Source organism: Oryctolagus cuniculus, chromosome 4, assembly GCF_051225735.1.
Source record: "Oryctolagus cuniculus isolate XC-2025 breed Fujian yellow rabbit chromosome 4, ASM5122573v1, whole genome shotgun sequence".
Lineage (NCBI taxonomy): Eukaryota > Metazoa > Chordata > Mammalia > Lagomorpha > Leporidae > Oryctolagus > Oryctolagus cuniculus.
In genome coordinates, this window is record NC_142870.1 from 5,132,417 (window position 1) to 5,159,642 (window position 27,226).

The window sequence follows — 27,226 nt, forward strand, 5'->3', positions numbered from 1 at the left end:
GGATCCTTGGCACCCTGCGAGGCAGGGCTCTATCCCCTTCAAGAGAAGAAAATCTATTGCCACTGCCTCTCCAAATGAGACAGCCACAGCTGTGAATGCATCTCTCCCTCATGCCACAAAAGCTCCTAGCAGAAAGCCCCGCATTGCATCTCCAAAAAAAAAATAGACATCTGGCTTGTGGGTGCCTCTAACCCTGGGGAACTTCCTCGCTGGTGTAGACACAGGGAGAGATGGAGGCAGACACGGAATCACTCGTCTTAACTCCGTTTATTACAATCTCAAGGAAAACAGTTGCAGGAGGCATGATGAGGGAAACAAACCCACAGATTACTCTCCTCACGGCCGTGTTGCCTGCTCCTCCCTACCAGGGCGCGGGGGTCTTGGGTTTCTGCACATGCATTTGGGGTCTGCGGCGTGGTGTGGATGCTGCATGTGGGTGACTCGTTCAGGAGTGTTGTTCCTAGGATTTCTGGACAGGGGGTGGTTGGAGTCGAGGTCTTCGGGTGCATGAGGAAGGGGCCCTCCCACTAGGACTGAGACCCAGCCTTTTTCTTCTGGAATTTTCTGAACTGAGACTGAATGGCCACCGCGGCACGCTCTGTCTCCGGTGCATCCATGTCAATGTCGAATTCTTCTTGGACTTTCTTCTGGCCATCTGCAGCGAGAGAAGCACAAACATGAGGCCGTCACTGAGCTGAGATGAGGAAGGCGGACAGCAGCACCAGCTTCGCAAAGGCACCGCGGGGCACACGGTCAAGAGGGAACCCGGCTTGGGGTGTACAATCTGGAGACGCATTCTGCATGCGTTGAGTGTGTGCTTGAGAAGGGGAATGACACTCAGGGCCACAGTCTCAACACTTGACACACAAGCGGCTTCACAGAAAATGCAATTAGAGGGTAAGTTTAGTTTGGTGCAAAAAAAAAAAAATTAGACATCTATGCATGAAAGAGGTCTTCAAAAAGTTCGTAGAGGAAGCTGGTGTTGTGGCGCAGCAGGTAAAGCTGCCACCTGCAACTGGCATCCCCTCTGGGCACCGGTTTCTGTCCTGGCTGCTCCACTTCTGATCCAGCTCCCTGTTAATGCACCTGGGAAAGCAGCAGAAAATGACCCCAAGGATTTGGGCCCCTGCACCCACAAGGGAGACCTGGAAGAAGCTCCTGGCTCCTGGTTTCAGCCTGGCCCAGCGCTGGCCATTGTGGCCATCTGGAGAGTGAACCTGTGGCTAGAAGATCTCTCTTCCTCTGTCTCTCCCTCTCTGTAACTCTGATGGTGAAATACATAAATAAATAAATCTCTCTTAAAAATTCATAGATATGCATAGTATGAAAAAACTACGTGTGGGTTTCAATTTTTTTGCACAAAAATAAACATCGTTTAATTGCATTTCTCCACCAACTTCTTGAGGTACCCTTGTATTTTCTCTACAAGATTTGCTGTTCCTGTGACTGTGATTTATATGTTGAAAATATCAGCCGTGCTGTTACTTTCTCCTGAAGACACAGCACAAACTTGGCTGCAGACACTGGCCCAGTGGAGGCTGCCATTCACAAGGGCTCAGAGTTCCCGACGTCACACCCTGAGTTCTCTGTTGCCGGGGAGAGTTGTGGGTTGCATTCAGGGCTTTGGGTTTTGTCATCACCACAACCAAATGATGTCATGTGACCTTCACGAGTGAATACTCACAAACCTCACAATTCGTCTGCGGAGGCAGAAGCAGACCCACTGACCCTGTGACAGTCCTGGGCGAAGGCACCAGCCCTGTGCAGTGAAAACGCAGGCTAATCGGCCGCCTGTGCCATGTCCCTTACTGAACGTCAGAATCACCAAGTGCACCTTGTCCTTGGTCCTCCTGTCTGTGGCACAGGCACCAGGGCCCCACCTGGATCGGGGCTGCCCCCGCCCAGCTGCAGTGGGAAGGGAGGGCAGCATCCCCTGGAGACAGCCATGCTTATTAGCAAGGCTCTCAGTGTACCCTGCCAGCAGGTGCACCGGCAAACACATCCCTGGAGGTCCCTAGGCGAGGACGAGGAGGAGCAGACCCACCGCTCCCGGGACCCCAGCCAAGCATCTCATGCCACCCGGTACCGGCACCTGCAGCCCAGGGCACATCCTGAGGGGCACATCCAGTCCTGCAGGATGGCGCTGAGTCTTGGCACTATGAGGCCCGGGGGCAAGGAGGGGGCTCTACGCCTGTTGTCACTCAGTCTAAACAGGTTCTATCCACTTTCTTCCTCAAGGACTTCGCATGACAAGGCTCAGGCAACAGCCGGGGGAGGGGGTGGAGGGGGGTCTTGTCCTCAGGGACTTGCTCTGTTAATATCCATTTCTCTCTCTCTCTCTTTCTCTGTCCCTCCTCTCTCTCTCTCTCTCTCCATCTAGCTCCCCTAGGATAGGCCAACGACGGATGAGAGATTGATAATCGATAATAAATACACGGACAGATGAGAATCAGGGTCTACGGCAGATTCGTCTGATCCTGTGACATTTCCTCCGTAGCCTCCCCACGCCAGGTTTTCAGAGAGAAGAAGTGGATTCTGCCTGGAGCCCTCCAGCCACGCCTCTGCCTGGGAGGAGGGGCCGCTGGCCCCGGCCTTGTTGGACTGCTGGGCCAGGACCTCAATCGAAGATGAATTTCTTTTGTCTCAGGGAGAGGAGATTTGGGGTGCATCAACACCCAGGGAATAGCCGGGGACAGGGGACTTGTGGCCTGGGACCTCTGGCAGCCACTGGCCTTCTGGTCGACCCAGCAGAAGCCCTTCCCACAGGGACTCCCAGGGGCTTGATCAGTTTCCTGCACTCAAGTGCTCCACTCATGTCATCACAGGAGCCTGGCACAGGTCCCGAAGGCACGTGTGCAGCAAACCCGAGATGCACATGGCTCCAGCCCCTTTCCCAGGCAGGACAGCTGTGGGGACACAGCGTCCGCAGCACTGGGACGTGTCCTTTCTCATAGCTGGGGAGCAGCCCTGTGACCGCCTCCTCCCCACACAGCAGGGAAACCCACTCCAACCCCAGGGAGACGGAGGGCGATTGCTCTCTCAGATTTAAATGCCGCTGCAGCCCCGGGGGCTTCGAAGGGCCTGATCATCTTTCTCCTTTTGTAATAACGGGATGAAAGCGGTAATCTTATTTTTTGACAAGTGATGAATGCAGAGGCAGAAAATTATGTATATTTAGGGAATATATAATGAGACAGTAAGGACAGGTCATAAAAATCGATTTTACAATTACATCTTCAACTAATATCTAAAGCCCAACATGATTGATGCCTCCTTCGTTTGAACACCAATATGGTGTTTAAAGAAGTAACCACGAATATTCAAGGCATCCTTGCTTTCTGTTTACTTCAAAGAATTGCAAGCTCCTCCCCTCTACCACACCCCAACCCTGAGCTGGCAGGGGCACACCAAGTAGGGGAAGGAGACAACTGATTAATTCATGCAGGTGCCAGGGTGCGGTGCCGACAGTGCAAGGCCTGCAGATGGCTCAGTGCAGCCTGAGAGCCAGGAAGGACGGCTCTGAAGATGCCAGACTCAGCAGGAGTAGAGGCAGCTGCAGGGGCCCCCACTGGTTGCAGGCGGTCCTAACTGCACACAAGAGTTGATTTGCTCAACGCTCTCTGGGGGGCAGAGACCCCAGGATCCCCCGGCCTCACCTGCTCAGCCTCTGGCCAGGGCCTTCTGGGCTGCGCCCCAGCATGGCGGATGGTGTGGCCGCAGGAATGAGTGCAGAGGGGTCAGGAGGCGAGGGAGGAAGCGAGAGACTGGGGAGGGGCCGGGCTTGCTCTTTCATAACAGGGAGGGGGCGACCCTGTGAGCTGCTCACCCCCTCTTCCGCCACTCCTCAGTCATGGCTCTGGGACCAAGTTCCAGCATGCGGACCCCCAGGGGACAAACCACACCCAAAGCACGCAGGTGCCCACTACTGGAGCTGCTCTCCAGGGCCTCCGAGCCAGCCGAGGTTCCCCCGGTATGACCCAAGTGACAGGGTCCCTGGTGGCCGTGGGACAGCCTCTCTTTCCCCGTCGTCCCTCCAGGCCAGAGATAGGGGAGTCCGAGAAGGGTCTTCTTCAGGCATTTGATGGGACACGCACGGCCCCAGGAGCAGGTGTTCCCTGAACACAGCCCCACCGAGGCTCCCTGTGACACTCCGCAATCACTCCCGGCCACTCTGCCTCTCCCATTCCTGCCCTCGGCCTCCCACATCAGACTGTGGGCTCCATTTACCTGGTTCCAGCAGCTTCCACGGGCCCAGCACAGAGCAGGTGTTCACTCAATAACCACTGACTGCAAGCGAGCCCATTAACCAACAAGGAGAGATGAACCAAGCGGTAATGCCCATGTCCCGTTAACACGGGGAGCCCTCGGCCTCGCCCCCTCCCCGGCAGTCAGGAGGAGCTGTGACAGGCCGCCAAGGGGCTGTGGGTGGGAGGCACTGCGGCAGAGGCACTGTGGGGCCCGAGGGGCCGCAGACCACACCATGAAGGCTGCAGCGATGTGGCCACACAGGGGTGACATCAGAGAGCATCGCTGTGCAAGAGGAGAGGACCCCAGGGAGTGGTCCAGGCCTGGGAGGCAGAGGCCTAGCCTGGGGCATCAGGGAGACACAGGTGCGCCCTCAAACTGCTGACGCCAGGGCCTGTGACCCTGAATGCAGTGGGGGCCCACAGAGGCCCAGCAAAGACGAGGAAGGCCCAGGTGGAAGCCGAGGCCGCGGTGGGGGCCCACAGAGGCCCAGCGAAGATAAGGAAGGCCCAGGTAGAAGCCGAGGCCGTGGTGGGGGCCCACAGAGGCCCAGTGAAGATGAGGAAGGCCCAGGTGGAAGCCGAGGCCGTGGTGGGGGCCCACAGAGGCCCAGCGAAGATGAGGAAGGCCCAGGTAGAAGCCGAGGCTGTGGTGGGGGCCCACAGAGGCCCAGCGAAGATGAGGAAGGCCCGGGTGGAAGCCGAGGCCGCTGAGCAGTCCCCACGGTGCACGTCCACGCCGGGGAGCCAGGGGTGGCTGTTTAAGCTCCCCCGAGAGCCAGAACAGTGACTGCCACCGACATCTGGCCATGGAATAAAGGAAACGCAGGGCTTGGGTCCCAGCAGCCAAGAACCCCTGCCCCCCAGCCCCCAGGACCCTCCCCTCCAGCAGAAGTGTGGGGTGTGGGGTCCAGGAGAGAGCCAGGTGTGAGGATCATCCAAATCACCCCAAAACTCCAGAAGGTTCTTGGCTTCTCAGGCTCTTGGTTTCCTGTCTAGAAACTGGAAAGGGGCCATCTTTGTGCAAAGCCCGCTCTTCCCACCTGCTAGTGCTGTACACGGACCAGCGCCTCAGTCTAAGCTGAACCACAGCCCAAAGGTGTTGAGCTGGTGTGGGGCAGGGCCTGGCCCATGGGTGAAGGAGGGGCGGGGACTTGGGCCATCATGGGCCCTCAGGGCCCCCATGTCAGCTCTGTGCTGAGATTCACCAACCCCTTGAGCCCCCTTTCGGAAGGCAGGGTGCTTCCGTCACAGCCAGCTGCTCGCCACTGTGGGCAGCCGGGCTGCTGGCCTTCCTACAGGGACAGCCCCGCTCAGCAGCACGCACAGAGAATATTCTTCCGGGGCAGGCCCTGGGCGTAGTGGGCGAAGCTGCCTCCTGCTATGCCTGCACCCCACACGGGTGCTCCACTTCCCATCCGGCTCCCTACTATGCACCTGGGAAAGCAGCAGAGGATGGCCCAAGTCCTTGGGGCCCTGCACCCATGTGGGAGACCTGGAAGAAGCTCCTGGCTCCTGCTTCAGCCTGGCCCAGCCCCAGCCGTTGAGGCCATTTTGGGAGTGAACCAGTGGATGGAAGACCTCTCTCTCTCTTTTTCTCTAACTCTGTCTTTCAAAATAAAATAAATCTTAAAGAGAGAGAGCGAGCGAGAGAGACCTCCCAGCCGGCCAGCACAGCCCTCCCCCCACAGGGCATGTGACCATGTGGCTGGGAGGGCCCTGCCCGGCTGCTGTGCCCGGGATAGAGGGAGACGCGTATCGCTGTCATTTCCAGAGCGCAGAAGGACCATTTCTTGTGTATTTCTACCTGCTGCTTCCCAAAGCTGCTCCCTGGAGGCTGGTTTCTGGACAGGGTGGGCTCCAGGGCCTTCAAATCCCCAACAGCGCCGGTCTCCAAGGGCGGCTGCCTGTCGGCGCGAGCCAGCAGTGTTTCAGCCAAACGCCCCGTGACGCTGTCCAGGGCTGTCATTGGCCTCAGTGCAGGGCTCTGGAACTCTGTCTCTCCCCGCTGAGTTTAAACACTGAGAGAAAGTCCACAGCTGACCCCCAGAGTGGCCCGGGGGACAGGCACATCGATTAGCCATCTGGGGGTGAGAGATAGTGATGGCCAGCACCACCAGAGGAGCGGGGGAGCTGACTTCTTGGCCACAACAGCTCAGAGAGGGTGGCCCCCAGACTCGAGTCCTGTGTGCCTGGCGGGGGTGGCGGCGGGCTTCCCCACAAGCCCTCAGCCTTCCCACAGCTCTGCCAAGTCCATCACCTGGAAGACCTTGCCTTAAAAGCTAGCTGTCCATTAGCTGTCTGTTTATCCACCTGTCTGTCTACGCATTCATCTCTCCACCTACCTGTCACAGTGCACATTCTCTCGCTCACTCTCCTTCTCCCTCTCCCCCCCCCTCCCCACCCCCCAGAAACAAGGAACACAAAGGCTGCCAAATGGCCCCAAGCCCTTGGTGGGGCAGGAACTTTCTCAGACCTCGGGTCACGCCCCAGAGCTGCCGACCTGTTCCCGACGCCATTTCCCTGCAATGCCGCCTTCTCCTTGCAGAAACGGGGGCAGGAAGTGGGCTCTGCTGCTGCTCTCTGCTCTGTGTTTTGTGTGTCATCAGGTGGCCCTTCTTAAAGACGGAATGGAAACAAGCGCCACTTTATTGAGCGTAAAATAGATTCCACCCCCCACCCCCAGCCTTAAACATAAGTGAATTTTCTTTCACAGATCATTGGATGGGCAAATGGGAAATAGAGAATTATGAATATTAAAGCAAGGAACTACTGCCAGCTGAAGACAACCCCAAGTCCCTGACACTGTCAAGAAGATGCCCTGGGTACGCAACACCCCGACGTCCCACCCGGTCCCATCTGCTCTGAGCGGCTGGTCCACCAGGAGACAGCTCCTGAGCCCCCGGCTCAGCGCCCCCAGGCGGCCAGAGCGAGGAAGCGCAAGTACGGGCAGCGCAAATGACCGCAATCTACTTTCTCCCAGCTCAGGGATGGAGATGGCTCAGGGTGGGAATCCAGACCCTGTCCCCTGCTGCCCGCGCATCCTGCGGTTCTGGGCGCTAGGGCTCCAAGCCACGCACTCAGAGGGACCGAGGTCAGCCCGCACCTGCTGCTCCCCGCACCGTCAGTGGTTCCGTCGCTTTGTGTTCTTTGTTCGGCTTCTAGAACTGCAGGAAATACTCATCGGCCCTGTGTTATGAGGGCTCAGAGCCGACCTCGGGCCTCACGTGGGGTCGCCCCACGGACGCTGGCCACGGCTCACTCAGAACCCAGGGCTCCTCCAGGAGTTCCTATTTTACAGAGTTGCGCTACTTTCCGCTCCTGAGATGTAGGCCAAGATGGCAGACTTCTACAGGGACTAGTTAATGCAACCCCCGGGGCAAGAAAATCTATTACATGGTCCCCTTCTAAACACGCAATAGGAGGGTGCTTCAAAAGGTGCGTGAAATAAAAGGGAATTAAACGCTAAGCTTTGGATCCCCGCGTGGTCTGTTCATCACACCGTCCCTTGAACATTCTGAAAAATCCTCTTGTTTCCCAGGCCTCTGAGGAGAACTCGGACCAGATTCACTCATGCAAGACCTGGTCCTGAGTGTGTGGAACGGGCTGGTGGGGACCGGGCAAGGACAGAGAACTGATCCAAGGCCCTGCTCTCCTGTCAACTGCAGGACACAGCACAGTAAAGTCTAGAAACGTGCAATAGAATTTCAGAGGTTGCAAAAACAAAGCCGGGTGGGGATCCGTTGCGTGCGTGAGTGCAGGCGGCCAGGGACGGCCCCCGGAGCTGGGAGATCAACCCCTCGGCCAGCACAGCCCCATCTCCCTGGCAGGGCCGGGACAGCGGGGCAGCGCCGGGGAGGGGAACCAGCACTTTCTGGGAGATTGAGCTCATCCCTTTGTTCACACTCTGAGTAAACATTAACGTAGCTGCGTTAGAGATTAACAAACATCAGGAGTCAGCCAGAGCAGGACAGAGCTGTCCGTGGAGCCTGCCACAGCCTGAGACAGGCCAAAAGGGCTGAAATGCACGTAATTCAACATCCTGTCTTCTCACGCGTAAGCTCAGAAAGGAGAATTCTGAGTATGTTTTCTACTGTAAGTTCTCCAACCTGCGCTGACTGGGAGATAGGTTTAACACCACCTCCCCTCGTCTGCACCACACACACACACATGCACACGCGCACACACACAAACTAAAGGCTTTCATTTACATCCTTATCGCTCTCCCTGGTTTAAGATTTATTTGATAGAAACAAATTACCTCCTGAGGCCTAATCCTGCAGACCAGAAATTTGTGCCCAAGCAGTAGACGGGGATATAATTGTCCCGAGTAGGAGTGTGCTTTCATTGGGAGGCCCGGCACAGGGCACGCTGTGAAAGGACCTAACGTTCAACAACGCCATAAAGAAATAACAGGCATTTAACTGAAGCAGGCTTTGCAAATGGGCCATTTTAATGGCCAGGTTCTCAGAACATCCTACCTCCTTTCACAGTTATAATATGAACGCGGGACGAATGAGCAGCCATCCATTGTGCTGCCCTGCACAGAGTTCAACCGAGCGGCACAGAACGCCAGGGTTCCTGGGGCTCTCGGAGCTGGAGTCCAACCCTCTTTCACATCAAGGCCGAGGCAGTCCGTGAGGGTTCCTTCCTGAGGACCCAAACTCTTGCCCTTGAGACAGGGAAAGCCAGAGAGGCCGGTGAGGAGAAACAAGAACGGTTGGAATTTTTATCCCTTAAGCCTCAAATTGGATCAGGATACACCCAGAGAATAAAGCATCTAGTGTTGAGGGAAAGGTCAATTCCATCCAAAATAATAAGAATAATAATGGAAATAAGTGTAGACCACAGGGCTGGCAGAGCCATCACCATTCGCCAAACACCAGCAGAGAAACAAAGAGAATGCATTCTTTAGAAAAAGACACACAGGGGCCACGGTGCCCTTCTGCCACCCGTCCCTGGGTTACGGCCACTGCCCCGTGGAGCCAGAAGTGGGAGCCCGCTGGCCCCCGCCCACAGCTCCGTATCAAGCAGGAGCTGCTGGTGCTGAGAATTGCAATTTTCCAGGTCTCTGCTAAGAGGCGGAGGTTAATGAGCAAGGTCGGGCAGGAGCAGCACCGGGCAAGGGGGTTTTCTGCCTCTGTTATAGTCCCCAAATCAAATGAAACACAATTCCCACTTCTAGCTTTCCCGTGACCAAGTTAGCGCCGTCCTTGGTTTTCTTACAGCCTCTGCCAAGGGACGGCGATTCTCTGTTGTCCTCAGATATGCTGTGCTGAGACCCGCAGCTCCCGGCTGCTGCTCTCCCCGGGCTCTGGTCAGTGCAAAGCCTCCACTGGGCAGTGAGAGGGGGGCTGCTCTTTCTCCTCACTCCCCCAAGCCGTCCATTTCCAATTACTCCGTTTCTCTGCCTTCCACCCAGCTGCCTCCTGGCGTACTCAAAGTGACCGCCCGGCTGCGTGTTTCCATGATCAGATGAGTGCAAATCTACGGGAATCGACTGAAAAGAAGGAGCATGGGTGAGGTCAACCCTTCCCCCGAATTCACTAAGCCCAGGAAAGCAAGAGAGAGAGAGAGAGAGAGAGAGAGAGAGAGAGATATCTTTGAAACAATAATTTCCTACTGGAAAGGCGAAATGTGCTCCTAGATGCATTCGGGTAATAAGGCTATAGCCACAAATCCCCAATTACTGCGACAACATTGGCTTTGACTTTCGCACAATCCTGGGGCTGCGGTCCCAGATCAAGGCGCGGGCAGGGCTGCTCCCTCTGAGCCTCTCTCCCCGCAGCCTCGCAGGCCGTCTGTGTGTGTCTGTATCCTCATCTCCTCTTCTTATTCAGAGACCAGAGGCCACCCGAGTGACTTCACTGTACCTTCACGATCCCTTTAAATACTCTCTGCTGTGGCACAGCGGGCTAAGCCGTCTCCTGCGATGTCGGCATTCCATGGGAGAGCACCTGTTCGAGTCCTCGCTGTTCTGCTTCCCATCTGGCCCCCTGCTGAGGAGCCTGGGAAAGCCAGGGCCCCTTGCGGGAGACCAGAGTGGAGTTCCTGGCTCCTGGCTTGGGCCTGGCTCAGACTCAGCTGTTGTGGTCATTTGGGGAGTGAACCAGAAGAAGGAAGCGCTCTCTCTCTCTCTCTCTCTCTCTGTCACTCTGCCTTTCAATTAAGTAAATAAATCTTTTTTTTTTTTTTGACAGGCAGAGTGGACAGTGAGAGAGAGAGACAGAGAGAAAGGTCTTCCTTTGCCGTTGATTCACCCTCCAATGGGCCACGCGCCGCACTGATCTGATGGCAGGAGCCAGGTACTTATCCTGGTCTCCCATGGGGTGCAGGGCCCAAGCACCTGGGCCATCCTCCACTGCACTCCCTGGCCACAGCAGAGAGCTGGCCTGGAAGAGGGGCAACTGGGACAGAATCCGGCGCCCCGACCAGGACTAGAACCCGGTGTGCTGGCGCCGCAAGGCGGAAGATTAGCCTAGTGAGCCGCGGTGCCAGCCAAGTAAATAAATCTTATAAGAATCAAAATAAAGACCCTCTTTCCAAATCCAGTCACAATGGAGAGAATGGAGGCTAGGCCTCCATTATATGGAGCTGGGTGAGGGATGGGCGCAAGGCTACTCAGGACCCCTACTGTCCCGACATAAATCCATAAAGACAAACAGCCAGGTGTGACGAGAGACAACTTGACTTCAAGTCCTGACTCCCGCCCGCGGTCAGATCTGCCATCCTGAGTCTCAGATCTGCCCCCGCGTTTGCAAGGCAGTTCACCCTGCGGCCTCAGAGTGGAGAGTGTGTGCCATGCGCTGGGGAGGTGAGAGGCAAGGACAGTGCAGGTGGTGGTCCTGCTGCTGCCGCCGAGGTGGAGGGGCTGGCGGGAACTCGTCCACAGACGTCCCTGGAGCAGAAAGAATCCTACTGCCCAGGTTAGGTCCAGCCCAGCAGGTGCTCAGACCTCAGAAGCCAGAGTGAGCACCGAGGTGGCCACACACAGGAAGACCCCACGTCTGGCAAGTGCCGAGGCAGAGGCTCAGGGATTGGGACAGCAGTGGGGACACCCCCTGCCCACTGCTGGGTGCGGGGTGCCACACGCAGCTGGGGTTTCTGCGAGAATTAGCCATCCCAGAGCTGAGGGTCTTCCATAAGCACCGCCCCTGGCTGTGCACCCTCCAGGCATTCTGCCAAGCCCCACCCCCACGCTGCAGCACCTCCTACCACCCTCACCCCAGCAGGTCGCCCGTCCTCTCCACCACCCCCTGCAGCCGGCCCAGCTACGGCAGGCTGCAGAAGAGGAGGCTGTTGAGAAGAGGAGGAAGGGCGACCCTGTACTTTTGGGGGTTGGATTGGAAGCCCTGCATCTTACTTGCCTAGACAACGCTCCCTGATTACTAGAGAAAGCAAGAAGGAACGGTTTGGGGGTGAGGACAAGGCCAAGTGCGTCCTCTGTCCCTGAACACATGGAAAACAGGGAGCTCCCTTGCCATCACCCAGCAGCTGGCAAAGCACAGGAAAACCACAGTTTGCCCTCCTTCAGCCTTGGAGAGCCCAAAGCCACGTGCAGCTCACGGGGAGGGCTGGAGAACCAAGGAGCGGCACAACTCTGGGGACAGCCCCGGTGAGTGCTTAGGGAACGGCGAGAGCAGAAGCGTGCCCTGGCGGAGTCTGCACTTGGCCTCCTGAACCGCTCTCTGTGGGAACAAAACCCCTGGTGTAGGGCAGAGCCCGTGAGTACCAGGAAAAGTGCGCCCAGTGCCTTGCTGTCGGGTATGCCCAGAAAAGCAAGCTGGCAGAGACCTGAGTCCCCTTCGTTCCCAGCTGCCTTCTGCCAGGGGCGCCCCTTCCTGGGTTTCACGCTCTGCCTCCCTCCCTCCAGCTCGCGGATCTCTTCCTGCCGCACCTTTGGCGTAAGCGGGGGTTATTTCCTGCCCCCTCGTTCCCTGCTCTTCCCTGGCACCAGCTCATCACTCTGAGGGTGCTTGCGGCCCTCCACGACTCACGTTTGCCCCTGGCTTGCAAACTTCCAGGGATGGGGGTCCACCACTTCTCCCGCCGGGAGAATCTCATAAAGTCCTCGAGTTTCCAACAGAAAGGGAAGTCAATGGAGCTGTAATTACAGGACACCCTGGAGACGCTCAAAGGAGCATCAATTAGCACAACGAATATAAAAACCTGACTCAAGCGCACTCAATTTCTTCTCACGCTCCTTGCCCCATAATCCAAGGAGAATGTGATTTGTTTAAGAAGACAGCCAGATGGGGCCTGCGCTGTGGCACAGTGGGTTAACATCCTGGCCTGCGGTGCCAGCATCCCATATGGGCACCAGTTCGAGACCCGGCTGCTCCACTTCCGATCCAGCTCTCTGCTATGGCCTGGGAAAGCAGTGGAAGATGGCCCAAGTCCTTGGGCCCCTGCACCTGCGTGGGAGACCTGGAAGAAGCTCCTGGCTCCTGGCTTCAGAATGGCACAGCTCCGGCTGTTGTGGCCAACTGGAGAGTGAACCATCGGATGGAAGAACTATCTCTCTCTCTCTGCCTCTCCTCTCTTTGTGTAACTCTTGACTTTCAAATAAATTGAAGGAGAAGGAGAAGGAGGAGGAGGAGGAGAAGAGGAAGAGGAAGAGGAAGAGGAAGAGGAAGAGGAAGAGGAAGAAGAAGAAGAAGAAGAAGAAGAAGAAGAAGAAGAAGAAGAAGACGACAGCCAGAAGCCAGGGCAGCCATAACGCACTCCAGGACCTGGTGCGGAAGGAAGAGAAGGCTGAGAAGGCCTGGGCGCTCCCCTGCTCGGGCACTCATCTCACGCTTGGTGACCAGTGTGGAGGATACACAGCAGCGTGCGCGCTGGACGGGGGCCAGAGCTCGCCCCCGGCTGGGGCTCTGGCTCTGCCCCTCTCCTCTTTCTCGGTGTGCCAGGGCTGCTGAGACGCACCCTGCTCCAACATGGTGCAGGGGGGCGGCCCCAGCCCTGCGGGAGCCCCCGCATTCTCTGGCGCTGCGGATCGGGGCAGACCCCTGTCTCCTCTGCCTCTCTTCAGAGATTGCTGAGCGGGCGTTCTTAGGCACAGGAGACTGTTCAGAAGATGCGACCACTGTGTATGGAACTGGACGTTGGGTGCAGATCTCTGATGGGTGCCTGGAAAGGGGGTCCATGACACGAAGACAGAGCCAGCACTGTCCCAGGGCCAGCTGCAGCCAAGTGGACGAGTGCCCGTCATGTGCTGTGTGCTTTGCTGCAGTCCCCACACTTCGTATGTGTGTCGAGAAAACAGGAGCCAAACCAGACGTCACCCGTGCATCTCTGACTTCCCATATTTAAAACACCCTCGGGACATTCTCAACGTGACAGAGCTTACTGGGTCAGAATGTCCCAAGGACAGGGTCATGGCTTGCACACAGCGAGGTGTTAGGAAATGCATACGACACATACGTATACGTGTGTGTGTGTGTGTGTGTGTGTGTGTCTAAATAAGGATGAGCATGGACTTCCAGGGACTGGCAGCCCGTGGCAGGTAAACTGCACCTGCCTGACTTCCTGGCCGGGGCCACAGTCCCCAGATTGCTCCCCTTCCTGCATCCAACACCTCACTTTCATTTTTTAAAATTTATTTGATAGAGTTAGACAGTGAGAGAGAGAGACAGAGAGAAAGATCTTCCTTCCATTGGTTCACCGCCCCCAAATGGCTGCTACAGCTGGAGCTACGCTGATCTGAAGCCAGGATCCAGGTGCTTCCTCCTGGTCTCCCACGCGGGTGCAGGGGCCAAAGCACTTGGGCCATCCTCCACTGCTTCCCTGGGCCACAGCAGAGAGCTGGACAGGAAGAGGAGCAACCGGGACTAGAGCCCAGCGCCCCGACCAGGATAGAACCCGGCGCCCATATGGGGTGCCGGCACCGCAGGTGGAGGATCAACCAAGTGAGCCACGGCGCCGGCCCCTGCACTCCCATTTGCTTTAAGAGCTCCTGGCCAGACACTTGCTGCTTTGTTGGAAACTGCTTCTTAGAGATGGCTCTGCTTAAGCTTTGGCCTCCCTTGGTCTCTTACCAGGCAGATGGCTTCGCAGAAGAGGTTCATGGGAATTAAAGGATGGTTTCAGTGCAAAGCATCCTGAAATCCATGCATCACTTTTTTCATAATACACATTTCTTATGAATTGTTTGAAAATTATTCATATGCATGGATTTCAAAATTATTTGTACCAAAAAAGTACCTTTGAATTCTACTTTCCATGAATTTTTTGAAGTCCCCTTATATTTGTGAAATGAGAATAAAATTAAATATCCTAGAAGGAAGACAGTTAGGTGGTGTTCCGGGTAAGGAGGATGAATCACACATGGTACCTGGGACGTAGGAGCGCTAACTACCAGTACAGCTTAGGGCGAAGCTCTGAGCCCAGTTCCAAGCAGGAGTGGAATAGGAAGTGCCTACTCAGGTCGTGGAAAGTTCCAGAGGTTCCAGGCTTCTCCGAGGCAGGTGCAGGCGGATGGACACCTGGGAAAGAATCAGCTATGGCTGTTCCCCATGGCCAGAGAGCAAGGGTTTTGGGTTGAAACCTCCCCGTGCGAAAAGTTCTCACAGGCCCGAAGGATCTTCATGTATTTCAAAAATTCCAAAGAAAGAGAGAAATTTCCAGTGTCAGGCAATATGATCCCAAATTATGCAGTGTTAAGATTGTTTTGAAAAATGAATTTTTCCAAGGACCAACATTGAATTATCATCCCTTGAAGCATCTAATTATCGGCAGATGAAGCGGAAGCACTTCTATCTAGATCAGAAATGGAAGCAGCCATAAAATATCCTTTTTTGGCTGCCGTTGCTCGAGGGAACGTTCGCAGAGGCTGATGTCAAGAAGCTGGTGCAGAGGAACCAATTTAGAAAGAACGTTGGGGGCGGGGGTTGCCGAACACCAGCCTGCGAGACAAGGGCAGCCGCTCCCAGGAGGGGGCACACCTGACCTTGCGCGGAGCACAGCCCAGCACAGAGGCAGCAGGCAGCTGTATTCCGCCAGCTGTGAACGGCCAGCCGGCCCCAAGAGGCCGCCACCAACCCCGAGCTGTGACTGGCAGCACTGTGTCATTCTGCCCCACGTGGAGACCCCAGCGCAGAATGAGGCTGAGCGGTTTTCTGCAAGCCGCTCACAATGTTCTTCTGAGACCCTCTCCGCAAATCTGACGCATCGCCTCAAAATTACACTTCCTGTCGTCCAAACACAGCACGGTTTCAGGTGACAGGAGGAGGGAAGGGAGATTTTCTCAAGATGGAGCTGTATCTCTATAGCTAGTGGCCGTGAGGCCAAAGGGTACAACTCAGCCACCTCAGGGCACGTTTCTAGTCATGCTTGGTGCCTGCTGGCACAGCATACGCCCACAACTGAAATGGATGTAGAGTTTCAAAATAAAACCAGGGACCGGCGCTACGGCCTGAGAAAGCAGCAGAGGATGGCCCAAGTTCTTGGGGCCCTGCTCTCACGTGCGAGACCCAGACAAGCTCCTGGCTTCCGACTGGCCCAGCTCCAGCCGTTGAGGCCATTTGGGGAGTGAACCAGCGGATGGAAGACCTCTCTCTCTGTCTCTACCTCTCTCTGCTGTAACTCTATCTCTCAAATGAAAAAAAAAAATACAATCTTAAAAAATAAATCAGAATCTCTTCCAGCCACAATTCCTCAGGTGCATCCGTTGCTGCCTAAGGGGGGCACCCAGCTCTTTTGTGTTTCTGTGATAAGCCCAGTGTTGCCATCTACACCTGTGCTCACCTGGGGGTCCACCACACACCCAGCAGGCTCCGTGCACATCCAAGCGAGCACAACAGAAATGTCCGGGGAACAAGTCCCGGCTCCGTGCTGCGCGGTCAGCCAGTTGGAAATGCAGCTTTCCCAGATAAAATGCCACACGGTCCCATTTTCATTCATCTCGTTGGAATAGTTATTTTCAACAAAATAACTTCGTTATCGAGTGTTCCCAGCCGGAGACAATCCTACTCAGAGAGCATCCATTGTAACTTCTTTCCCCTCTACTGCCTCCACCAAGAACAATCATCTTATTTTTTCTTGGCACTCATTGCCAATAACCTCTTGATGTGTTCAGAACATATCAAAAAATTCAAATTTCCTGCACTAGCCCGACTAACAGGTAGTTACAGAGTCACTGTGACCAGGACCCGGAGAATCGGGGCCGGTTGTGGGGGTGGGGACTCCATGCGCCTCAGTGCTGCAGGGGCAAACCCAGAGCCAGGCCTCACAGCCCAGCTTGCTCAGGGCACCACAGTCAGGGAATGGCTAAGGGGCAAAGTGCCACAGGAAGGGGACGGCTAGGACGCCCAAGTGCTGGCAGGGAGGTGGCGTGTGGCCAAGGCAGATCCTCAGCAAAGATTTGCCGCTAAACATTTCTCTATTCTGAACTTCCTGTTTCTTTTTTTTTTGACAGATAGTATTATTGACAGTGAGAGAGAGAGACAGAGAGAAAGGTCTTCCTTCCATTGGTTCACTCCCCAAATGGCCGCTACAGCCGGCGCCACGACAATCCAAAGCCAGGAGCCAGGTGCTTCTCCCTAGTCTCCCATGTGGGTGCAGGGCCCATCCTCCACTTCCCCCACCCTGGCCACAGCAGAGAGCTGGACTGGAAGAGGAGCAACCGGGACTAGAACCCGGCACCCATATGGGATGCCAGCGCTGCAGGCGGAAGATTAACCAAGTGAGCCACGGTGCCAGCCCCTGAACTTCGATTTCAAAACAAAGGATCGCTGAGCTCAGAGCTACCTGGCGGGCACAATCTCCCCAGCCAGCAAGGGCCTCGCAATCGACAAAACGCATCCTCGCAGACCGTGTCTGACGTCCTGGTCCATCCCGAACCCACACCATAGAGACTGTTTTCTCCCTTTACGCACTGCTGGGAAATCGAATTTGGTGCGTGCATACCACCCTGCCCTGGGAAAAAAAGATCGATGTTTGTGCTGCAACCTAAGAGAGGATGGTGACAGGATGGATTGCCGTGCGATCGAGATTCCCACAGTGAGTGAGTGGATCCTGCAAGCGCCAGGAGGCGGGGAGGGGTCTGCAGCGAGAATGGCTCCGCCCACATCAGCACCTGGCCACCAAGGCATCTCCAGTCCCAAGGAGACAGGTAGCTTCCAAAGGAACGCAGGGGCGCAGGTCACTTTTCAATGATCTTCAGCGTCTGGGACAGTGGAGCGGCAGGGAGACAAGTGCGTGCTTTGGCAGCACTGAAGACGGCAGCCACCCAGCACGGCACAGCAGCCAGCTCCCATGCCCCCGACCACACGCCCTGGGAAGGCTTGTTCTGGGCCCCACCGTGTGATGGGACTGTTCCCTGCTACCCCAGCCCTCCGCCTGGGTCTGTCCCGTGGATATCTATTTTAGCAGATCCTGGGACTACACGCTTCCCCACCCCAGCAGGCAGAACAGAGGACGGAAGACAGCACCCTGGCCGCGAGGGCAGCTGGCGGGTTCATCTCCTGTCTGGGTAACAGGGGCAGGGGTGCCTTTCCAGGGAAATGTATCGTTGATGTCTTATTAAGGGAAATCTGGCACCATGCAAGTCATTAGCGTTCTTGCTCACGGAGAGTGAGACAATCGAACAAAAGGGCAGCTCTGCCCGGAGGACACAGCCGAGAGACGCCCTTTCTGGGAAGTGGTGATGGTCACAGTCGTAAATGCTCCTCAGATGAACGCTGGGGGGAAGGGGAGGTGCCGGCTACACCCCACCTTTCCTCCCCGCCAGCTTGCAGACCACAACTGCGCACCTCCCAGACCCCATCCCCATCCACTGTGGTGTGGGAACGAGCTGTCCCCGGCTCGTGTGGGTAAGGAGATGACGGAGGTGGCCATGGCCAGGCTTGGAGGCGGCTGATCTTGCAGTCCTGCACTAGGAGTTGAATTCAAGGTCCTGAAGCCAGGCAGCCAAGAGGGTCCTACAGGCAAGCAAACGGGGTCTGGACACCCCTGCAGGGGGTGGGCCACACCTTGGAGACTCTCCCCCAAGACCTGGCTCGGGGAGCCCAGGTTGGAGCCGCTGGAGACTGACCCTTGTGCTACCTTGGCGGGGGCGGCCACCCACACTCCCAGGGGTCCTGGGAAGGCAGCCTCTGGGGAAGCCACAGTGTGTGGGTGGGTGGGTGGCTTCCTGCCCAGCAGCCACACCTGAGGCTCAGGGACCAGATCCGCCCGCTCCGGCACACCCGACTCACTGTCCCTGCCCCAAGGTCCAGTCGGCCTGGGACCCCAGGGCTGTGTGTTCCCAGTGGGCTCTCTGAGTCTGCCTTCACTCCCTTCCCCTACCCCTGCCATAGGCCTCTTCCCCGTGCTTCCTGAATGACCCCTGGGAAGGGCCCAGGGGCTCAACCTGACTGCTGAGAACACACACCCACCTTCCCAGGAGGGACTCACAGCCCCAGGAGTGTCACACGCGTCACCTCTCTGACCCAGACCCGACAGCCTCCCTCCCCTTAAAGCATGAAGCTGCCTACAGACTACACAGGTGAACGTCAAGGCCGGCATTAGTGCATCGCTCCTGCGCCTTTCCCTTCCCAACGCCAGTCCAGAACTGGCACTCAAGGATCGTTCCAGCTTCGTCTTGGCTCTGCGGGCCCTAAGTGAGCAGGCTGAGGGGGCCCAGGGAGACCTGACCCGAAGGTGCAGGGAGGGAGGTGCACCGGCACGACACGACACGAAAGAGGCCCTGGGCTCTCTGATCCTTCACCTGCTGCGTCCCCAGGTCCCTCGGCTCCTTTCCCACGTCACCAAACCTCTGCACTGCGGCTTGGGCTGGGTTCACCCAATGGACAGCCCTAGGACTCATCAGGAGGCAGAAAGAGAGGGGCCTGGGTGTTTGTTCCCCTGCCTTGCTCGCAATCTGCCAGAATTGCCAGATCAAATACAGGAAGTCCAGCTAAATGCAAACATCAGGTTGGTAAAAAAAATTATATAAGTATATCCCAAATATTACATGGGATATACTTATACTCAGTTTTAAAATTTGACTTATCTGAAATTGACATTTTCAGTAGGCATCCTGTATTTTTATTTGCCAAATCTAGAAAGGCTACAAGTTGTAGCAATGTTGTAGCAACCCAGCTGAGCCTTTTATTGGCAGCTGCAGGGCCAGCATTGCGGCACGAGTTAAGCTTGTTACTACCGATCCTATAGCGGGGCAAGGGTTCGAGTCCCAGCTGCTTGCTTTCTGATCCAACTCTCTGCTATGGCCTGGGAAAGCAGTGGAAGATGGTCCAAGTGCTTGGGTCCCTGTGCCCATGTGGGAGACACTTTCCTGACTCCAGGTTTCTGCCTAGCCCAGTCCCAGCAGTTGTGGCCATTGGTTGAGTGAACCAGCAGTTGGATGATCTCTCTCTCCCTCTCTCCCCCTCTCTCTCTCTTTTAAAGATTTATTTTGTGTATTTGAAAAGCAGGGTGGTGGGAGGAGAGAGAGAGAGAGAAAGAAAGAGAGAGAAGGCACAGACCCTGACAGATGGCTCCACCCACTACCCCTCCCTGGGTAGTGACTCCTCCCCTTCAGGCCCTGCCATAGCTAGAATCAGATGCCACACCGTGCTTTCTGAGGCTCTCTAACCCTGCCCACTTGTTTGCAAACGGTTCCTCTGCAGTGAACTCTGCAAGTTACCCAGGTAGAGAGGCCTCTCCCCCACCCAGGACCACAGGTATGTGGGCCCTTCAGGGGTTCCTACCCCGTCTCCCAGGGCTGCCCTCTCACAATACCCCATCACCAGCTCTCAGGCTACAGTGGCTGGCACCTAGTAGGTGCTTTGTGACTATTTCATGCATCAACGGGACACACGCTGGAGTCCGCTGTATTGCCACACCCCCTCCCGGTTGTTAAGAACCACAACCCTGCACGCTGCAAAGATGATCATCAAACCAGCAAAGCACATGAAGCAACTGGGGGTGCAGTTCAGGGGGACACGGAGCCAGACCAGAGGTTTTAGAGACATTCCAGTGCATGGGACCAACTGGCCCAAAAGCCGGGCGCTGAAACACAAAAGCCAGCTCACGGGCTGACTGCCCAGGCGGTCTCATCTCCAGCAGAGTCTCCCACATGGCTGCAGGCAGAGGGAGCTGCGGCTGGGACCTGCTGAGGGCTGTGCACCTGCACGTCCCTCCCATGGCCCCGTCGCTGGCTGGCTGGGCAGCTCTCACTGGCAGTGGCAAGCGTGGGCTTCCTCGCAGCCTGGTAGCCCCAGGATGGTGGCACTGGGCTCTTCCACAGGGCAAGTCCTGGCTCTGGCAAGGAAGCCACCCATTGCCTCAGGTCCAGCCAGAATCTGCCGGCATCCCTTCTGCTACATTCCACCAGCCCAAGGAGCCACACAGCTGCCCAGGGGCAAGAAGAGGGGACATGGCAGCCCCTCTCAGCCACCACGTGATGAGATCATGTGAATCCACGAGCAATATATAGAGATTCGGGGAGTTTTAGAAAAGCCTTTAAAAAGTAAGGAAACATCTAACCATTGAAGAAGTGTTGTGCCTCTTATTTGGGGGAATTATATCCCAATTAATCTTTTTTTTTTTTTTGACAGGCAGAGTGGATAGTGAGAGAGAGACAGAGAGAAAGGTCTTCCTTTGCCTTTGGTTCACCTTCCAATGGCCGCCGCCTGCGCGCTGCAGCCGGCACACCGCGCTGATCCAATGGCAGGAGCCAGGTGCTTCTCCTGGTCTCCCATGGGGTGCAGGGCCCAAGCACTTGGGCCATCCTCCACTGAACTCCCTGGCCACAGCAGAGAGCTGGCCTGGAAGAGGGGCAACCAGGACAGAATCCGGTGCCCCGACCGGGACTAGAACCTGGTGTGCCGGTGCCACAAGGCGGAGGATTAGCCTAGTGAGCTGCGGCGCCGGCCCCCAATTAATCTTTAACACCAAAAATTTTCTGATGGTCTCTCCTGTTGTGCTTAAACCAGGAAAGAGTTTAAACGTGCAAGAGAGAAAACATATTGTGATGTGGATGAAGCAGACTGGATTGTCTAAAACAAGTCTGCGGGTGGCACCCTTCAAGCCCCAAGGCTGAGAGCGGGCAGCCCAGGCTGCACACAGGATGCCCCCTCAGAAGGGGGAGTTTGAGCGTGTGTGTGATGAAGCCCTGTGTCTTTGTCAATGGGCCCCCAGATGATGTCGCGGGCCCTGTTCTGGACAAACAGGAAGGGGCTGGCCACCAGAACCACTCGGACTTGGTGTGCTGGGTCCCAGTGAAATTGCTCTATCCTGCAGACAACCTGGCGAGTGAGAGCCCAAGGCCCTGCTCTCCTGATGCCCAGAGCGCGTGAGCGTCGGAGACACCTGCCCACCAAAACCACGGGGATGCCGGCCAGCCTGCCAAGCAGCTGTTAGCACAGGGCCCAGAAAAACCCACTATTTTGAAGTCTCTGTTAAAAAGATGATTCAGAGCCAAGTCTGTTCTTAGCCTGCATAAAGTGAATGGAAAGTGGTCACTTCCTGGAAAAGAAAAAAGGAGAGAGAGTGAGAGAGAGAGAGAGAGAGAGAGAGAGAGAGAGAAAGAGAGAGAGAATTCCCTCTAGAGGAGAATAAAGTGTTGTTGGCGTGGAACAGCCCCGTTTCTTGACTGATCAGTGCCAAGAACTGAGCCGACTTTCCACGTCTGTTACTGTTGATCAGAAACTCCACCTTGTGACTCAGCAAGAATGCTGGGAGAGGCCAGCTGGCCAAGCTGGGTGGAATTCAGGTGAGTGGTTGGCGGTCCCCAGGGGCCCGCCTCGGATTAGAGAGCTCTCTCCTAGGACCCAGGGGACTTCAGTCGCAATCGGTGGCCGTCCAAGGACACCCTGGAGCCAGCTCATGGGTGGTAGGCACTCTTTCCCCTGAGCCATCTGGAGGAGAAAACATCGGGGTCCCGCCTGAGCAGGAGAGCCAGCGCCGCCTTCCGCAGGCACCAGCCCAGCTGTCCACCGGGAACGCCCGCCCCACGGAGGAACCCTAGCAACCCCATGGCCCTGGCCATCCCCGATGGACCTCATGAGCGTGAAACCATCTTCTTTTCATTTAGCCCAGGCTGAAATTCACATTGGTCCCTGCCTCTGAAGATTTGCTTGCTGTGCAAATTAATTCTGTGAAGATTGCAAGTGTTTCACCTCCATAAAAGAGCAGGGAGTTTTGCAAGCCCACGAGAAACATCGTTTCCGTACACACTGTTAAACAAGATGCGTAGGAAGCCACTGGTTTGGACCGAGCTCTTGCTATAGGCTCGGCAGAACAAACCAAATTGGAGTCATTCATGATCAAGTTCCAGGTGGCAAAGCCAACACGCACTTGTTTATCTGACTTTCTGAGACATGGCGAGAGAGAGAGACAGAGAGACAGAGAGGACGGCTGACCCCTTCAACAGCCCAGTGACAGCCCCCATGGAAATCCCTTCCACCTTAACCTTTGCAAGGAAGTGACTCGAAATCCCACTCAGTTTTTGAGCTCTGATTTTGCTTTGCTAGGCTCTCCTCTGCCTACAAAGCCGAACTCCTCAGCGAGGCTCACCAGGACCACCCCCACTCCTTTGTTAGGCAATGAGGGATTTCCTGACTCTGGAGTCCCCCAGAAAGTGGCCCCACAAGGTCTTCAAACTTAATCAGAGCCGTGCTCTGACAAGTCGCATCTGAGACAGTCCTATTTTCTGACAGGGGCAGGATTCCAAGGCGGGGAAGGATGGATACTTCCCTGGTTCAGGCTACTTTGTGGGTTTGAAAAGATCTTGTAGCATAATTTATGACTTCGGCTTTTCACTAAGGCATATGGGACTTCGCATGATGTGGAATGAAATTCTATCTTCGGCTGGTCTAAAGTTATCCAGTGCTCAGCATCAAACGGCAAGAAGGGAGGCTGGAGGGTGGGGCAGGGCTGGGGTAGGGCTCAGCACCACACACGTGCGTACATTGCTTCCAGGTTTTCCTTTTGGAAGCTGGCGCCGTTGCCTCTGTCCTTGGCCTGAGGCCGCACATACTCGCCAGAGGCTGGTTCACGACGCAGATGAGATAATGGCTCTGTGGAGTCTTGGAGACTGGCAGCGAGGCCAGGACGGAAGCCTGTTAGCTCCTCCTGCTCCATAAGCCCAGGCCACAGCCCACCCAAACTCCTGCCGGCCAGGAGGGAACAAAGGCGAGGGAGTAAGGGGAGGCAGTGCAATGGGCAATGAGCGTGGACCGCGGATCTGACCGCCAAGGCCCAGGGGAAGCCTCTCCTTGAGACAGCAACCCTGCCCACCCCACGAGGCTGCCGCAGAATCAGAGATGCTAGTGTGGGAGAGCCTTTCCAAACCACGCCGGCCCAGGCAGGCGGAAAGACCTGGGAGGGGCGGCCGGCACACCCCTCGGCTGCTGTTGACTAAGTGTCAAGCACATCGTCCCCAAAGACAGAGGATCTGGGGGTCAGACTCAGCCAAGGTCATTACCTGCTCGGTGAAGTTATTAAAGTGCTCAGCCCCAAGGGCCAAACGGAGCAAAAGACGTCACTTTGAGTTCTGAAACGGGGAGTGCCGAGGGCCCTGTCAGCGCTAACCTTCACACCGATCGACCCACTGGCTGAAAATATTACCCAGGGCCAGGCTTGTGTGGAGACCCTGATGGTTTACGGGCCTGGCTTAATGAGCAATTCCAATTCCATTCTCTCACATCTGGATCAATACCAGAAGCAACCTTGTGTGCCCACCTTTTCCTACTGGGAGGTAGATTCTGCAGAGCGTTCGCAGGTAACCGCACACAGGACTCTGTCTCCTGAGTTGTAGCCACCCCTGTTTTGACTTTTGTTTTCCTGGGTTGCTTCAAATACGGAAAAAGAGGAGGACCAGCCAAAGATCCCAGATGGTGCGGGAGCGCCCTGGGCTGCCTCCAGCCCACAAGTGCATTGCACTGGCGGGAAAGAGATTTCACGTTTTTGGCCCAGAAAACGTCACACACCTTACAGATGGATAAGCAGGGAGCTGCTTCGTCCAGAGCCAGGGGCAGCCGTTCTGACATGTGTCACAGCTCCATGATTTATTTTTCAATTACTTTTTTTAATGTTTGAAATAACTTTTTTTTTTTAAAAAGATTCATTTATTTATTTGAAAGACAGAGTTACAGACTGAGAGGGAGAGACAGAGGGAGAGAGAGGTCTTCCACCCGCTGTTTCACTCCCCAAACGTCCGCAATGGCTGGAGCTGCACCGATCCGAAGCCAGGAGCCTGGAGCTTCCCCTGGGTCTCCCACCTGGGTGCAGAGGCCCAACCTCCCAGGCCATCTTTACTGCTTTCCCAGGCCATAGCAGAGAGCTGCTAGGAAGCAGGGCAGCCGGGACACAAACCAGAGCCCATATGGGATGCCATTGTCACGGGAGACGGCTTAACCCGCTACACTACAATGCTGGCCCTGAGATAACATATTTTTAATTTACATTATAGCCAAAGGCTTAATGCTCCACTAAATAGAGAGTTCAACAAATTAAAAGTCAAAAGACCACAGCTGAACCGGAAAATAGGCCAGGGCTATAAACAATAATCAAATGAAAAGCTGTTCAGTTTCACTCATCTGAAGTCAATTTTAAAACAGTCTGTCTCCTCTGCCAAGAGGCTTAGCACGGCAAGTTCTCATCTGCACTCTTCTGCTCTGGGCAGGCCTGGTGGGGGACGGCCTCCCTGGCTCCCAGACACGCAGTCACACCGGGCCGTAGGAGCAGCAAACGTCCGCATGGCAGGCCCTAGCCTCAAACCCCAATCTGATCAAACCCCGGGCTGGAAGCAGCTGTAGCCGGGGCGACTCCGTGGCCTTGTTAGAAGCTGTGTTTCCTCTCCCTGCCTTGCAGGCCAGGGCTGCTGTGCACAGCAGCAAGACCAACCAGCTGGCGCCTTTGCCAAAACCCACCTCCTCTGTGGGGTGTGGTAACCCCACGGCTCCATCAGCTTTGGTTCCCGGATGCAGCGTTGGCTGAGCCTTACTCCAAGCTGGTGGTCCACCCTTGTGCCCAAGTCTTCCCCCCCAGACTTGCACAAACACAGGATGGTGACAGTGCAGTTAGATCCTGGGCAAAATCTGCCCACGTTCTTGGGTAGGCCTTGGAAGCTCCTCGTGCGCCAGGAACACCACACGCAAAAATCGTTGCTCCCTACTGGGCAAGGCAGAGGCAGGGTGGGGAGCAGGGTGTGTGCTCTGCGAATGAACATTTGAATTGTGTTTCCTATTTGAAAAATTGCACTTGGTTTTATGGCAGTGAATATAGCTGGCTGGTTGTGAATAAAGATTCTACTCTGTCTCTGTCTCTCTCTCTCAATCCTCTGACTTGATAGCAGAAAAATAAAAGCATGCTCTGTGCGTGTACCATGTGTGTGCTCATCCCCCCCTGCATGTGGATCTGTGGTTTGGGTGTCACTCAGTAGGGAGAGGAGGGTACCCAGGACGAGACGGGATCTTACTTGTTACGAGCTGACAAACAACCGTACGGAACAAACAATCCAATCCAACGCGACTAAAGCCAGAGTGCTCCTCACATATCCCCACCCCCGCGAAAAACTCCTCAAGCCACGGCCCCTTTCCGAAAGAGGGGACACTCACAGGTTTCCAAGTCTGCAGCCGGAGCTCGGGGCTCCCTACGTACCCACCCGAGGGGCCGCCATGGCAGAGCCCAGCACGCCAAGGACAACGCTTTCCCTCCGGATGCCTGGATGTGGGGGGTTATAGTCCAAGATCCCTCCCACCAGCCAAGGCTGAGGCTTTGGGAAGGCAGCGTTATCACAGCCCCAGCTCAGGAGGAATCCGCGCCAGCTTCCGGAACTCAGTCACCCTCCAAGCTCAGGCAGCACGCCCCACTCGGAGCTTCACTGTGCATAAGTCTTGCCTTGGACTGGAAATCTCCCAGCAGCTGCCCCAACCCAGCTTGTGCCTGCTCTCACATGTGGATGGAGAGACCGAACTCGGGGAGTCACGGATCAGACTGGTGGCAGCATACTGTCTTACCAAAAAGAAAACACAACCTTTCGGTTGTGTCCAAACAGGCGGTTTGTGATGAACAATGCGGATTCAGGTGGCTGCGACGGTATTTATAAACAGATCTGAATTTAATTCAGCCTCCAAGACGAGATAGATTCGTAACAGGAGCTGTGAATAATTTGTTCCGCTGAAGCAGAAAGTTATATCAAAGCACAAACAAAATCAAATCGCGGAGGAGTGGAAATGCCTGCATCACCCAGGTCCTAATCCATTTATTTGTTTTTTCATTAAAAACTGTGTGTACATATGCGTGACTGTAATGTTTCTGGAAGCCCTGTCTCCATAGTGCACTTAATATCACAGAACCCAGAGGCACAAGGAAGTCTGGAGCGGCTGGGTTGCATGGTCAGAGGGGACATCTCGGAGGATGAAGGGGACCGGCGGGGCACTCTGCAGGGTGCACCTGTTCACCCCAGGAACTGCCCCGACAGCAGCAAGCACAGCAAGAGGCACCGGAAATCCAACTCCCAGCCAAGGACCCTCTCACGATGACCTATAACACAGCAGAATCCCGGAAGAGTCCATGAATGTAAATACCTCTGGGCTTTTAATGGACCTGATTTGTCCGTAGTTCACCCCCACCAGCTTCCTGACTTTGTGTGCTACGTGGAGACTTCCACGAAACTGACAATATTTGAAAAAGAATGCTCTGACCTGTGGACAAGTAATGAAGCTTGGGAGCAGTCTAAGCCACTACTCCCGGAGCTCATGGCGTCCTGACGTCGCACCCCTCATCGCTCTGTCCTCCTGGGCCCTGCTCCTTCAACACTTGCAGACAGTTTCATTTAGTATTAATAAGAAACATACACTAACGTAGCAGATCTCCCCAGATACCTGGGCGCCAGGGTAAAATAATTTGAATTTCAGTGGAATACATTAGGTTAAAACAGAAATTCTACGATGATCTTTTCATATAGGGAATATAAGAATAAGAAATGAAGCAGCTTAGATTCTTAGAAATACGTCTTGTAGGCTAACTACTTCCAGAACTTTCTGCCCAATCTT

General features: G+C 55.5%; 1 protein-coding gene across 1 annotated transcript in view; it reads right to left on the reverse strand.

Moving 5' to 3' along the window:
* Positions 1-252: 252 nt before the first annotated feature.
* The window catches only part of PCP4 (Purkinje cell protein 4), a 59,150-nt gene continuing 32,176 nt past the window's right edge, over positions 253-27,226 (reverse strand). Inside the window, exon 3 of the mRNA XM_051838027.3 lies at positions 253-655. Coding sequence (XP_051693987.1) covers positions 528-655 — 128 coding nt within the window. The 3' untranslated portion in view covers positions 253-527. The remainder of the gene's footprint in view (positions 656-27,226) is intronic.